At 49.4% G+C, this 15526-nt stretch overlaps 1 protein-coding gene across 1 annotated transcript in view; it reads right to left on the reverse strand.

Annotated features, from left to right (window-relative positions):
• WAPL (WAPL cohesin release factor) overlaps positions 1–15526 on the reverse strand; it is a 1736851-nt gene that overhangs the window by 704935 nt on the left and 1016390 nt on the right. Inside the window, exon 11 of the mRNA XM_069610766.1 lies at positions 8240–8337. Within this exon, the coding sequence (XP_069466867.1) occupies positions 8240–8337 (98 nt within the window). The remainder of the gene's footprint in view (positions 1–8239; positions 8338–15526) is intronic.

Raw genomic sequence — 15526 nt, forward strand, 5'->3', positions numbered from 1 at the left:
GCTCTAGCCACATCAAGCGAGTGCAAAGTCCTCTCAGCCCGCGACGAAGGCGACGGGAAAAACACAGGCAACACCAAGGGTTCGTTGAGGTGGAAGTCCGAAGGCACCGTGGGCATGAAGGAGGGGTGCGTCCTGAGCACCACCCTCGTGTCGTGAAAAGTCAAGTATGGTGGCTTGCAAGATAGGGCCTGGATCTCTCCCACTCGTCGTGCGGAGGTGATGGCCACAAGAAATGCTGTTTTCCACGACAGGAACTTCAACGGGGCCGAGTGCAGAGGCTCGAACGGAGGTCCCATGAGCTTGGTCAGCACCACGTTGAGCTCCCATGCTGGGGCCGGGGCCTTCACCGGCGGGAACGATCTGAACAGTCCCCTCATGAACTCTTTTACCAGACGATGAGACCACAAGGACGTCCGCCCCGTGGTTCTGGTGTATCGGGAGATCGCAGCAAGATGAATCTTGATGGACGCGTGTGCCAGTCCAGCCTTGGCCAGCGTCAACAGGTACGGCAGTACTTGGGGAGCCGTAATCCGTAGAGGGTTAATCTTCTGTGCGTGGCACCAGACAGAGAACCTCTTCCATTTGTGTCCGTAGCATTTAAGAGTCGAGGACGCCCTGGCCTTTGCAAGAACCTCTCTGCAGTCGGCCGGTATGTCGTATCCTCCAAACTCTAGCGCTGCAGGAGCCAGGCCTGCAAGTTCAGCGACTTCGGGTCGTGGTGGAGGATGGCGCCTCCTTCCCTGGAGAGCAGATCCGCGTCCACTGGCAGCTTGATTGACGGGGACGCTGACAAGTCCAGAAGGTCCGGGAACCATATCTGCCTCGGCCACGCAGGTGCGACGAGGATCATCCTGCACCGTGACCTCTTGAGCTGGTTGATGAGCCGGATCAGCAGTGGCAGTGGAGGGAACGCGTATAGGAACAGGCCTTCCCAGGGGAACGAGAAAGCATCGCCCATGCTCCTCGGCTGGGGAAACCTGCTGGCGAACCTCTGGCACTTGGAGTTCGTCGCCGTCGCGAACAGGTCGATCTGGGGTGTGCCCCACCGTCAGAAGAGGCGGTCCACTAGATCCTGCCGTAGTTCCCACTCGTGGCACGAGCGCAGCTCCCTGCTGAGTGAGTCGGCGATGGTGTTTTTTATCCCTGCCAGATGAAACTGCACCAGAAACATCCTTTGGGCGACGGCCCAATGCCACAGGTCCTGCGCCTCCTTGGACAGTGCTGGGGACCTGGTTCCGCCCTGTTTCCTGATGTAGAACATGGTGGTGGTTTTGTCGGTGAAGATCCTCACCACCTTGCCCTTGAGGGACGGAAGGATCTGAGGGCCCAAAACACTGCACGGAGCTCCAGGACGTTGATTTGGAGGGACTTCTCCGTCGGGAGCCAAAGGCCTCTCGCATGCAGATTTTCGGTGTGCGCTCCCCACCCTTCCAGGAAGGCATCCGTGGTCACGGTCTCCTGGTGGCCTGGGGTCTGGAAGTCCATGCCCGCCGTCAGATGCGCGCGGGTGCCCCACCACCGGATCGCTCGTCGGAAACTCTCGTCGAGTGTGATCCTCTCCTCGAAGTCGCCCGTCGTTTGGATCCAGCGCGCGTCCAGGAACTCCTGCAACGGGCGCATCCAGAGCCTGCACATGGGAATGAGGTAGATGCAAGAAGACATCATTCCGAGGAGGGACTTGATGGACCTCACCTTGGCCGCGTCGGCAACCAACATCCGTTGTACCTTGCCCAGGATGGCCCTGGTCCTTTCCTCCGACGGGGAGGCCAGAAGTGACACTGTGTCGAGCTTCGCTCCCAGAAACAGTGCGTCTTGCGCGGGTACCAGGTGGGACTTGGCGTAGTTCATGGAGAATCCCAGGTCCGTGAGAAGTTGGACGGTCCTTGCCGTGTGCTTCACGGCGAGCTCCCTCGTCTTGGCTCGGATGAGCCAGTCGTCCAGGTAGGGGTAGACTTGGATCCCCTCTCGGCGCAACTGCGCCGCCACTGGTGCAAGGCACTTGGTGAATACCCTGGGAGCCGACCGTAGACCGAAGGGAAGGGCTCTGAACTGATAGTGACGCCCTTGGACCACGAACCTGAGAAATTTTCGGTGCCCCTTTAGGATGGGAATATGGAAGTAGGCATCCTCCAAATCCAACGACGACAAGAAGTCGCCCTCCTCCAGCTGCCCCAGGACGTACTGGAGGGTGACCATCCGGAACTTCTGTGCCTTGATGAACCTGTTCAGCCGTTGTAGGTCTAGGATGGGGCGCCATCCTCCCGTCTTCTTCTTCACGAGGAAGTATCTTGAGTAAACTCCGGAGCCCCGAAGCCTCTTTGGGACGAGTTCGATGGCGCCCTTCCTGAGCATCGCCTTTACCTCCCGGAGAAGCTAAGGGACGTGAAGCTCTTTCCTGGCCACAGGGGGGACGCGCGGGCACCTTCTTTGAAATTCGAGCGCGTGGCCCTGGGCTAGGGCGTCCAGCACCCAACGGTCGGTGGAGATGGACTCCCACACGCTGACTAAGCTCGCCAGCCGGCCTCCCACCGGGGTGCTTCGGTGGGGGCCCGACCCCACGGCCGGTTCAATCCTGCTTAGACGAGGCCTTGCCGCCTTGACCTCCTTGGCGACGACGTCCGCCTGACTTGCCTCGTCCCCTGTAAGCTTCCTGAGACGACAAACGGGCCGCTTGACGGTAGGTGGAAAATCCGCCGCTGGAACCTTTGGAGGCACCCTTGCCTCCGCCGCTCCGAAAGGGCGGCCGCCGTTGCTGGAGAACTCCGAGCGCCCGGGCCGTCTCCGCTTTAATGGCTTGAAGGGAATCGTTCACTGCTTTCCCAAACAGGTTGTTCCCATCGAACGGCATGTCCAGGACTCTGGTCTGTACATCTTGACGGAAGTCAGTAGCCTTGAGCCATTAACGCCGCCTAAGGCACACGCCGTTGCCCAACTGGCGAAATCCAGTGTCGGCGATGTCCGTCGCAATCGTGATGGCGTGGTCCGACGCCACCTCACCTTCCTGCAAGATCTCCAGGGCATCCGCCCTCTTGTCGTCCGGTAGGAAGTCCAGCAGGGGAGCCAGTTTGTACCACAGCTCCCTGTCGTAGCGGGCTACGATAGCCAGGGCGTTAGCCTCCTTAATCGTCGTCGCTGCAGACGAGATGACCCTGCGCCCCATCGTGTCCAATTTCTTTCCCTCGCCGTCCGTCGCGGCCGTGTCAGTCCCCGTATCATCCCCTCGAGTCGTGGACGGGGAGGAGGGCTGAACGGGGCGCGACGGCTGAAAAGGAGGTGGAGGCTGAATCCTTCTTTTCTTAGGAGGGGGGCTGCCCGAAGGGCCTGGTTCCGGGTCCCCGACGGAAGTGGTTCCTCCACTGGTAACGGCAGTCTCGTCCTTATCTCTGAGCATAAGGACTGTATAGCCAACAAAATGGCCGCCGAGTTGTCTTGCGGCACTGGCAGAGGGGAATCTGACGGGCGGTCAGGGGTCTATGTGATTTTAACAAATTAAAAAATAAAGAATTCATGTTTACTGAAACAAAAACAACTAAAAACATATCTAATTATTTGGGGGGAGGATGTCCCACTAACACTCTGTTTGTCGTCGTCTCCTGCGTCGGGATCCCTCCCGACGGGCTGGTCTTCTTCCACGCCAACGCCGTGGCTTAAGACCTCGATCAGTTCTTCCTCAGAGGTCGAGGCCGAATCCACGACGACCTGCCCCCCCTTTTTCTTCTCCGTCGGAGGTTTCACAGGGGTCCTGTCGATGGGCATAAAAGAGGACTCCCTCCGCGGTGGCAGGGAGACTGAGCCCCGAGGTCGCCACCACTGGTGTAGCCTCCACAGGCTGAGCCAGGGCCACCGCGACTGTCTAGATAGAGTACTTGGCCGGATGGATTAAAGATTTCACCACCTTAGGTGCGCTCACCGCCTTCTCCTTGAGGGGGGGGCACTGCCTCGCTCCCCCTCCGCCTTCGAGCTCGACCGGGGCCTCTCCAGGAGCTTCGCCAGTTGCTCGGCCTTCCTCTTACCCGACCCAGAGCGTTGGCTCGTGGTTGATGGTGCCGGGGAGGGTGCGCCCTGCCTGGCGCCCGTAGAGCCCGACCGTTCGGCGCTCCCGGTGCCAGCGGACTCACGGTGCTTGGCCTTATGTTGGACCCCTGTCGCCGGGGCGTCCTCAAAGGTCTTAGAAGACCACTCGGATTTCTTCCTCTTCTCCTCGCCGGACGGGCTCTTCCCTTCCAGCCAGTTGGCGAGACGTTGATGGCGGTCCTTCATGGTCCGCTCCGACATGTTGCCGCAAAACGCACAGTCCTTCTCCACGTGCGTCTTGTCCTCATGTAGGCAGTAAAGACAAAAGGAGTGTTCGTCTTCCTTAAAGACATTCTGCAGACCCTGAACAGCTTTCCGGGCGTCGAGCTTCCCTTCTCCTGGGCCATGACCGAGATGGGCCTGAGAAACTTCTGGAGTCCTCCAAAAGCGTAGCTCGACGAATCTTCACCCTTGAGGGGTGTGGACGAATCCGACACGGGTCCCCGTTGATCGGATGGAGAGTCGGTGGAGCTTGAGGCTCTTTTGACTGGAAAAAACGAAGTTTTTGAGAAAAAACGTGAAAAAATAGCACTAACGCTCGAGAGCAATAGCACGAGGATCCCAACACATGAACGTGCGGTAAAAATCTGAAGATGGCTGCCGGAGGCGGGGCTTAGGTAGAGGGCAGTCATTGGCTGTGGTCAGTATGACGCAGAGACCAGTGATTGGTTACTACTACGAAAGACAGATCAGAAACAAAACTGATACTGGTTTTTTCTTTACCGAGAATTCCCAGCCTGACGACGGGGAATATTCATGAGCATGTGAATCCATGCCAGACCCCATGCTGGAGAAGTTATATTAAAGTTCTGGCAAATAAAACCTACCGGAGCAAAGTTAATATTAAAATACACCGGCGGTATGTTAGAGGCTGTCAGAAAAAGTGGTAGCCTCGAACAATGGGAAAATCCCATACGAAAATATTCACGGTTGAATATTTTTGGTAGTAACCACTGCCACCAGCCAGAAACATTTGAGAGAGGGACGGTATGGTACCCTCTCGAAAAATGAACATAAGGGAAAAACTATTAACCCTTCCCAGTACTTCCATAGTAAGATCGGTTGCACTGGTTTAATTCACAAAAATTGACTAGTAAAGTCAATGGGGACTTTACATGCCGTGGGAGACAGTATTCAGTCCCATGGTATGGTGTCTATGTTTGAGGGTCGCTACAACACCCCTGTGTCACTGCACTGAGGGTGCTGTGTAACATGTGAATAAAGATGGTTCCAATGGAGGGGAGAGAAAACTCCATAGGCATTAAACACAAAAATAGCCTAGAACACAAATAGCAAAACATGCCTAAGAGTGGGAAAAAAAGTCTCACTCTTGGCAGGATAAAAAAACAAACCCTTCAAATCCAGCAAAGCTGCTGGGGGACTCTATAGGTAAGGGAAATTAGCCATAAAATGAGAATTCTCCCTAACACCCTTAGTCTACAGAGGGTCAGTGGGCGCCGGCCTTAATAGTTTTTCTATTCTGGGGTTAACCACCCTTGAGAGGCTAGGCACAAGTAGGGAGGACTTGATGTGTCTTTGTACAGACTGCAGGAGCGGAATAAACTGGGTGGCAGACCTTTTGTCCCCAGAATGTCTTACACAAAGTTTATGTTGACTTGTGCCTCTTGAGTGTCGATTTTAAAGTGTTGTGCAGCCTTCAGTAGCAGTTCATTGTATTGTAGTTAGTTACACACAGGAGAATCTGCTACCGGCTGAGCATGGTGGTCTGGCGACTGGATTACATAGATCTAGTCGTCATAGAATTGGTCCAGACTATAAAGATCCCCTTGAGACCGCAGGTCTTGTGACCTTGAGGGATCTTCATAGTACATATCCTGAGAGGAGTCTTGCTAGGACGAGGCCAGGATGCATAGAGCCGCAGTGCTAGGATGTGGCTCAAGACAAGGTTATTTGGCTGGGGCTGGTGTGTTGAGGCCCCTGGCTGTGAGGCATCTATAAGGGATGTTAGTTGATATGGGTGTTTGTCCATAAAGTCCACAAAACTTGACATCCTCCTTAAAATGTTACTAACTGTTCAGGAGTGTAGCATGAAGGTGGGAAGCCTGATATGATAGGGGTGGCCTGGGAGGGAGTCCGGTTTTTGTGGTGCATAGCCCCTGAGAGTGAGTCTACAAGGGGAACAGGGGGTGATTTACAGCCTGTGTGCTCTTGGGGGACAAAAGCGTCAACAATTTCTTTTTTTTTCTTTTTTATTGGCCTTACTTTAAGCAGGGTAGCACGGACATGTTTGATTAAATCCTGAATTTTCGGTGTTTGCTTGGGAGACGCTGATGCACATTTCGCTGCTCGTTTTTCGGCCCGTGAAAGGAGGGTCTTTGTGTGTGGTGTCCGAACAGACCTTGGAGTCCGGTTTCGGAGGCCTGTCATGAGGCAAAAGCATACGCGATGGCCCAGAGGACAGGGAAGAACCTAAGGCTTTCTCCGTGGACACCACGTGGGCTTTGACGCTCGACGGTACCGTCAAAAGTCAGCCATGAGTTATGTGTTTAGTGTTTGTCTTGTGTGTTCTGGCCGCCGGGTGTCTTCTCCATCACAGAGCCGCCAGACCTGCTTATTGGAGTTGGGGACCCACACATGGGGTTCCGATGAAGCCTGCTCGCCTTCTGCATCACTAAGGAGCCCGATACTGCCCTCGCTGGAGTCTTCAGTCATGTTGATGGAGGCCTTGGCCTGCATTGCGTGAGCGGCCCATCGTTTTGTGCGTCGATCCTTTAGAGTTTTAGGTCGAAAACGTTTTCAAGATTTGCAAACTTTTCAGGGAGATCCTTCGGGAGACAGTAACTGACACTCGGTGCATGTCTTCCACAGGAATTTTCGGTGGCAGGTAGGGCAAAATTTAAAGGGAAAAATACTTTTTCACTCAGTCCTTTCGGAATTCTTATGGCAGAAAATCTTTTGGCTTTTGCCTTAAGTACATTATTACAAGGGCAGATTGGCGAGAAAAAGGGAAATGGGGTGGCAGTATATGCATTCTCTCACGAGGTCAGTATGAAGAACCACCCCACCCCACCCCATCCCCCCTCTCCCTACTATAAGGGCTGAAGCCCGAAGAAGCCCATGTATGCAGCGTCTGGTCATCGATTAGTCAAGTCGACGACAATGAGATTGTCTGTTGAAAGCCTTAAAGAAGTCTGTTGGGCCGTGCGGCAAAAGCGAACAATAAGGAAAGAAAGAAGAGTCTACAGGTAAACTTTCAACTAATTAAAGGCATAAGCCTGGAAAAGAACTCTGCAACTTGTGACCGACTATGATGGTGGAAATTAACAATCTGAGGGACCTCGACGCGTGACAGGCCATGGGTACAGTACACGTTACACTAGGGATAGTATTACTAACATGCCTTGTCAACATCCGTTTGAGTTTAGAAAACAAATCTTGTAATACGCCGCGACTACCCCTAGATGTTGGACTGTGCTGAGCATGTGATCTAAGCAGATCCAAAAGCCTAAGAAATATAAATATATATTTCACTCAATTATTGCAACCTTAAAACGCATGTCATCACAGTATCCCAAAATGCTATGTGGTATACGAGGCAAACATCTCCCTCCAGATAAGTTTGCCATATTCTGCTTGTCTCAACATTCTGCATGTTTGCTCCAATAGCTAAATAAAGTTTCCTTCGCAAGATACCTAGAGCTTTGCAATCCAGCAACAGGTGTCTTAAACGTTGAGAAAATCACTGCATAATCTGCACGGATAAATAGTATGGTTAATGCCCTTGCTACTATAAAGTGCATTCAGAAAATGGAATTTGATGCGTTTGTAGATTGCAATCATGCGGTTATAGTGGTAGGCTGTTAAATAGTTGTTTCCTCCTGAATCAAGCACACGGTAGGCAACATAATCTGCCAGAGAACTTGGTGGTTATTGTTTGTTCAAAATCAGCAGTCAACTTTTTGACAAAAACAATGCATCCTGCCTGAAAATGGATTAAAGGGGGCAAAACCCTTCGGTTTGATTTATAACGTTTAGCAGGATTGAGGGAGGAGCTCAACCAGAAAGCTATGATGCAGAAATAATCCTTTGCATGTGTTTCGCTATACTTAAAGACTCTTGTGGCAGTGAGTTCAATAAACATGTGCAGTATATTTAACATACATAGTGTAAAATATTTTAAAAAGTTATGCCAGCCAATACTCACACTTTCTAAAACCCGTAAACATCTTTCAGCACCCCACAGGGAAGCAACCAACTTGTCTTCACTTTCATGAATGCTAAGATGATCCACACATTCTTTGACTACAGAATAAAATAAGATCATTGTCAATATAGAACAGCATATTTGTGATTTCAGAGACTCAACAGGATCACAAGTAGTTCAGAGTCTTAGCAAACCATTGAACTTTGAGAAAAACTGTTGTATCTCAGTAAAGAAATGTAATTTACAGGTCTTCCAAACTAATAACAGTGAAGCAAACCATGCACATTTCCTGCCTAGCGAATTCAAAAGAAAGGTTTGTAAGATTCAAAACAAAAAGCTAAAAGGTTTGCAGACAAAAGATTAAATTGTACTCACTTATAACTTTTGTTCTTAAGTGCATTTCAAGTAAGACAATGGTTGCGTCAAGTAATAGCCAAACAACCATAAATTAAAAATGGCATGTAAAGAAAAATGTACATCTCTGTAATGTTCTTTGATTAGTCCTTCCTCTCACAGATACCACATCTTACATTGTTAAGATCAGTGGTCTCATCGATGTCCCAAAACTAGTCAGAGCCCAACTATCCAAGCACCACACCACGTGCTCTGCCCTCCTGGACTGACTTCTTTCTCATCTCACCTAAGAATCTCTCGGAGGCACTCACATGCCTCAAACCTACTTGCACAGACACATTTCTCATAGCCTCCCTCATTAAGCAAGTTACTGGCCGAGCACTCAAAACACCACCTCTGTATTGTGAATAACTCTCAGCAAAGGTGCATTCACAGAAATGTTGGAGAGGTCTTAGACCCTGCCTCAAAAAACCTTGCTTGACACAGAGGACATAGCTAACTACAGACTCCTCGAAAGCCTCATGTTCATTAGGAAGCTCATTGAGGAAGTAGTTGCGATAACCAGTTCAGCCCCCACCACCCCTCCAATGGTAGCTCTAAGACAGCAACAATCTAAATGGTGAACGAAGCGCTGCAAACCAACACCACAGTGGACTAGTGCTTCATTGTCCTCTTGGGCCTCTCAGCTGCATTTGACACAGTTTCCCACTTAGTACTCCTCTCCATCATCACAGACAGGATGGACTGTTAAACGGTCCTAAAATGGTTCATCGTCCTACCTATATAGAGGAAACCAAGCTGCATTGATGAGCTTATTCAGATCCAACTGACAATCACATTAGATCTGTCAAGGTTCCATCATCCCCGTAGTCAGCTTCAATTTATACATGGCATGGTAGGGAAATCTTCATCAACCCCAACATAGCCATCCATCAGTATGCCAATGGATGACATTCTGCTGTGCCTTAAGGTCAGTTGTCCGCAGAACATCACTCGACTCCAGAAATGCCTGGATACCTTCCAAACATGGATGTCGAACGCATACCTCAAACTGAACAGCACCAAGACCAAACTCATCCTCATCAGACCTGCCACCAAACTCCTCCTCCAGCAACAACGGCTGGACTTGTGCGTGAAAGGATTCACCCCTTGGTGCCAAATCAGTCTGCTTCATTGATTAAAGTAGCCTTTCCTTCTGCAAGTACATAGCCAAAAAGACAAACCATGTAGCTAGATATCTCCATACTAACCCTTGTATCAGGACACATTTTCTCTCTGTAGGACTGAAATTCTATGGAAATGACGATGTAGCTGTGAGAATTGCACCAAAGAAATTACTTTGTTGTAGAAAATTGCAATTCTAAAAAAATGTGTTAGGAACTATCGAATGGATTTTTGTATTTGATATGGATTGAATGTAAATAAATGTTTAATACATGTGTATTTGCACTTTTCTAATAAAGATCTTACACTTTTTGTAACGTCAGTCCCATTGATTTTCTGCCCGGCAGACAGCGAATGCGTATGTATGATTAATTCCCAGTCTGTACTGGGGCGAACCAAAAGACTGGGTGCCCTTTAAGAAAAATTATTTTACATATCTCCACACACAGTAAAATCATCTCTTTGAACCAACTACATGTCTTGCATACGGTAGTCCAAGCCCTCAATCGATAGGGAAATGCCATCCTTACTGGGCTTCCAGCTGCACAACTGTCTGATCACAAGGCAACACGCCTCATTACAAGTGCCTGCAAATCCAATCTCTCCAACACTGCACAAACTTCAAACGATAACCCTCCCCCACAAGGTTATTAAAAACTGCCTTGATCACCTACAAAGCAACACCAACATATTTGGCCGCTAAACCTTACACCTCTGGAAGCTATCGCACCTCACATAGCAAAACTATCAAAAGCTTTAAGTCTAAGCTAACCTATCAAGCGAAGACTTGGAAGTGGTCCTTCTCCAGCCCAGACCACCTGGAGCTCAATCCCAACAGAGGCTCGAAATGCCCCCATTATCCTCCAGTTCTGCAAAACACTAAAAACTTGACTCCAACAATACATGCCAGACAAATAAAAATCCCTCTCACTCTACACCAACAGTACTGGGCTACTGTTTGGAATGCCCGTCCCAATGATGCCACCCTCCCGTTGTAAAGCGTGCATGTTTACACCCGCAGGACCAGGTTAGTATTCAGCATTTCCTAAGCTAGGTTTGAGCTATTAAGCAATAATAAAAAATAGATACATTTTCTTCAGCGCCAGTTGAGAGCAAACTATCAGACATCAAGAACAACAGCAGACCACCTGGCACTGCAGGGCCCAGACAGGATGCCTGGGTCAGTATACATGGAGCTAGACACATCATCCCATGACTGCATTTTTACATTTCTCATTAGCACTGCAGCAGAAGGAGGAGGAAACAGAGCAGCAGGTGCATGAGCTATTTGCCAAAAGTGGGTAATTTGGGAAGGTGATGAATAAGTGTCAGAAAGGGCAAATCAGTCAAAAAGAACAATAAAAATAGCATGTTCTAATTGATTCTGTATCTTAGGTTGACATACAGTGTCATTTGGAAGAATCCGAGTCGGGGGGGGGGGGGTGGGGAGTTAAGTTAACATACCTGTCTCTCTCTTCCCCCTGTCCTCCATAAGATATTATTGGGCATAAAGGTCCTTGTCCCCAGCTTCCCCACTTTGGCCTGGTCTATGGTAGTCGAACCTTGGGTAAAAGTCCTTTCCGAGGGCTCTCCTAGTGAATAGGATAGAGTGCAGTACTTACAAGATTCTGGGAAAATACTTATCCAACCTTTACATTTTTTTACTAACCACCATCGGCCCACAGCATCATTTTTGCAATAGGTTTATTTGCATTTTTCCCCCCCAACATGAAACAGAATCCCTCCTCAATTCCCCCCGTGTAACCCACATATCTCCCATCCCCCACTCAGCAGACATCCAAATGGTAGCACCACATTCCACAATAGGATAGTCATACCATGTCCAACATCCTCAGATTATGCGGGCACAACAGATAGTGGTACTCATCGTTGAGATACGTTAGTACCATGCCCCAGTCTTCCCGAAAGGTCAGGTAGTCCCCTTGGATGTTATAGGTTACCCTTTCCATTGCAAGGCTGTGCCAGAACTTGGATAGCCACTCGTGGACCGTGGGGGCCTCCTTGCATTTCCATTTTCTAGACGCTACTAGTTTTGCCGCTAACGCAAGGACCATGCATGCTTTAAATTGTGACTTGCCTTGCAGTGTTGTTTCCCTCAGAGAGGCCCTGCGTGCAGGTTTACACCCGCAGGACCAGGTTAGTATTCAGCATTTCCTAAATTTACACCCATTGCCAGAAGGGTTGCTGCACCGGACAGTAACACCAAATGTGGGATCAGTCCCGGCGCTGCTTGCAGACCCTCTCCAACAGACTGCTGATACATCCGGATACATTATCTTGAGTCTTATTGGGATGTAGTGCCACTGCAGAAGCACCTTCTACCACGCTTCCCTCAGTTGAATCGACTGTTATCTTGGGACTGTTGCCCCAAAGAAATGACCCCTCTTCTAGGGCTATTGGCCAACTCAGTGTGTGCTTCCATGTCCCCATGTAGGGCCAGGTACCATTCCTCAGGCTCAGATAATTTTATACAGTGCCGAGATCAAGTGGGTGTTCCCTGAGTGGAGTTGTGATATATCTCTCAAAGGTGGTGAGCCGTCAGTTAGCAACTCTTTTGTTGGATGGATGCCAAACCCAGTGGCGCAGCTGGTAATATCGAAATCTGCCCCCCTCCTTTAATTAATGCATTGTTTGCACTGCTCAAAGGATTTAATCTCTTGCCTGTGCATTAAGTCCCTGAGTCTAAGATACCCAGCCTCCCTCCGCCGCCTGTAGGCAGTCCCTTCCCCTCTCAGGGTGAACTGTGTGTCGCCAAAAAATGCTGTGAACAGGTGCAGCACAGATGAGATTCCCCCTCGGCTTATTAAGGTATCCCAAACCTTCCCCAAAGGAGCTGCTGGTCTATCTGGTTTAGCAAGCCAAAGGGGCACTGCTAGGGAGAATTCTCAGAAATGTGCTAATTCCTCTCTACCTTAGAGACCCCAGCACTTTTGGCGGAGTCTAGGACTTTTGATTTTCAACCTGGCGAGAGAGACGCTTTTTACCACTCATGTATTTTTATGTGATTGGAACTCTGTTTCTTTTTGGTTTTTGGAGTATGAAACTCGAGAGGCATCATCTTTACATTGTGTCACACAGCACCGTCATTGCAGTGGCACAGGGAAGTCTTAGATTTCTCAAGGTTTAAATACATTCTCTTGGATAAACTATTTCCAAGAGCAGTGAAGTGAAATTGACTTTACATACATGTTGTAACTTTCTAGACCCCGCACACACTGTCTCACCATAGGGTGCTGGAGGGGTTACTTAGTATCCCCTTTGTTTAGTTTCTCATGTAACATTTTAATGTTACCCTTTCTACAGTTAATGGCTGGTGGCAGTGGTTTACTTTTTACTACCATTGTGTGTTTTTACTGTGGGCTGCATTCGCAGCTGAAGACAGGCACCCATGGGTGCCCATTTTGTCAAAATGGCCCGGTCTTCTTTTTTCGCCATTTCTTGCCAAAAAGGTCCTTTTTGAGATTAACTCTGCGCGCCAAACCAGGTTTAGTGCCTTTGTTAGTTTTGTGTTTGGCAGGGGCAGGAAGTGAAGCAGATGCCCAAAACTCCCTGTGCTTAATCCTCATGATTACAGGAATGCACCCATTGATGATTGGCCGGCTGGCTGTCCGGCAAGCACAGCCAACCTGATGTGTGTTTGACAGCTGAATGGGAGAAACCTGCATAAAAAGCGAGGCTTTTTGGCTTGGAAGGCAGAGTCAACCACTGGACGAAGGAATCTGAAGAAGAACTTGGAAGAGACGCCTGCTGCAACTCCTGGACCGTTGGGTTTGTCCGGTGAAGTCCTGCTGCTGTGCTGAAGCTCCGCATTCGCCTCGACTAGAGAAGGCCGGCCAGGACGACGACTTACCTTGAGTTGGTGTAACCAATCAACTCCAAAGTGAACTGGTTTGGACATGCTCTCGGAGCTGGCTGTACTTCCACTGCTGCTGCTATTGGAACCAACGTGCCAGGGAGAGGAACACCAAACGGAGTGCATCACTTAAGTCGATACCAAGCTTGTGGAAAATCCTCTGGACTCCCAGCAAGCAGGACTGTTACGCAGTTTGAATGCAGTACCCTGTGGGAACACTACAAACAACTAGGACTACAGGTATAGGCAACCCAATCTTTGGTATAAGCTTGTACTACACAGTTTTGGTAGTGTGTGGAGCAGCAGGCTTATGTCAAGAGGGGAAACGTGAGCTGTAGTGGAGTTGCACAACAATTCACAGTTACGTGTATTCAAATAAACTCTTACACTCAAGGTTTCTGCCATAAACAATTAATCATGTATTTATCAGTCAGTTATAAAGCCTTCTTCAGAAGGGAGCAATAAAATAGTAACACAAACATACTTCAATACTGTACACCGAGTTTCTGAATCAGACAAGACCCTTTTGGGATGGCCGACAGACAACCTACACCCACAGGTGACTTTAATAAAAGGGTCCTGGGGAAATTAATATCTTACTGTTGGCATTCAGAATGTTCTTAAAAAGTAAGTAAACGGCAAAGGTTACTAGAACACAAGAATTAAATATTCCTAAGCAGAGCAAATACTTTCAGAAAGCACTTAGAAGAGTCATTCAATTCAATAGGCTAAGCCAAAGTCTTTGTATAGGATGCAGCCCTTCAGGTAAGTAAATGGAAAAGTATTTGCACAAGTTCTTAGGAGTCTTTGAAAAAAATTAGAACCAAATGTAGGGCCACAAGCTGATTAGACTTGTGAGTTGCAAAAGATACAATCACTTCCACAGTAAGAAGTTCTCTTAGGCTAGTTTTACAGTGCCTTAGTAAAGAAGAAAAAGATGCAGCTGAAGACTTATGTTCCTGTGCAGCTCTGCAGATCTCACTGTTCCTGGGCCTCAGTCACGGGGACAAGAGGGAGGAGGTCGGGGGACTCATGCACTGACACCGTCCAAGCTGGCAACTGGCAAACTTTACTTGCAGTGGCTGTTTTGCATTTCGGCTCCTTGCTGTAAGGCAAATGGAAATAAGCACGGTTACTGGCTGTCGAGGTGGACTTTCCTCATATCTGAGGTCCCGCACTCAACTGAGGGGGAGGGGGGGGGGGTCAGGCTTGGTCAGTCCTGCTTCGTGGTAGTCCGTAGGATCTTCCAAACTCTACGGTTTCCTGCAGCAACTCTGACGAAATTCAACCAGCTCTGAGATGGGTGTCCAGGTGGCTTACTTGGGAGTTTATTGGTTCCACCAACTCAAAAGGGAGAAGTCGTCCTTGCAGGGCTTCTCCGTCGATACGAACCTGGCGATTCAGACCTGCAGCAGGGCTTCACCGGGCAAGCAACAGTCCAGGAGTTGCAGCAGCCATCCTCTTCAAGCTCTTCTTTGGTTCATTCATCCAGTGGTCGACTGCCTTCCAAGCCAAGAGACTCGCCTTTTATTCAGTTCTCTCCCATTCATTCCAGCCTAGCTGCCACTCACCCAGCAGGGTGGCTGTCCTTGCCGGACAGTCAGCCAATCACCAGAGTGCATTTTGGTCTCCTGGGAGTCTAAGCACAGGGAGTTTCAAGCACTTCCCTCACTTCCTGCCTACCCCAGGCACACTGGAGCCAGAGGCAGGTTTCACTTCTGAAGCCCGCCAAAGGCGAATGAACAAAGACCACACCTGGTTTGGCACGCAGAGAAAAACTGTAGAAGGACCTGGCGAAAAAAGACCGGGCACCATTTTAACAAAGATGGCTGGACGCCGGGTCTGCGAACGGTTGCGGTAATGCGGTAATGCAAACCTTGGTAGTTCAAAACGAA

Source organism: Ambystoma mexicanum, chromosome 8 (assembly GCF_040938575.1).
Source record: "Ambystoma mexicanum isolate Mex_15411 chromosome 8, UKY_AmexF1_1, whole genome shotgun sequence".
Lineage (NCBI taxonomy): Eukaryota > Metazoa > Chordata > Amphibia > Caudata > Ambystomatidae > Ambystoma > Ambystoma mexicanum.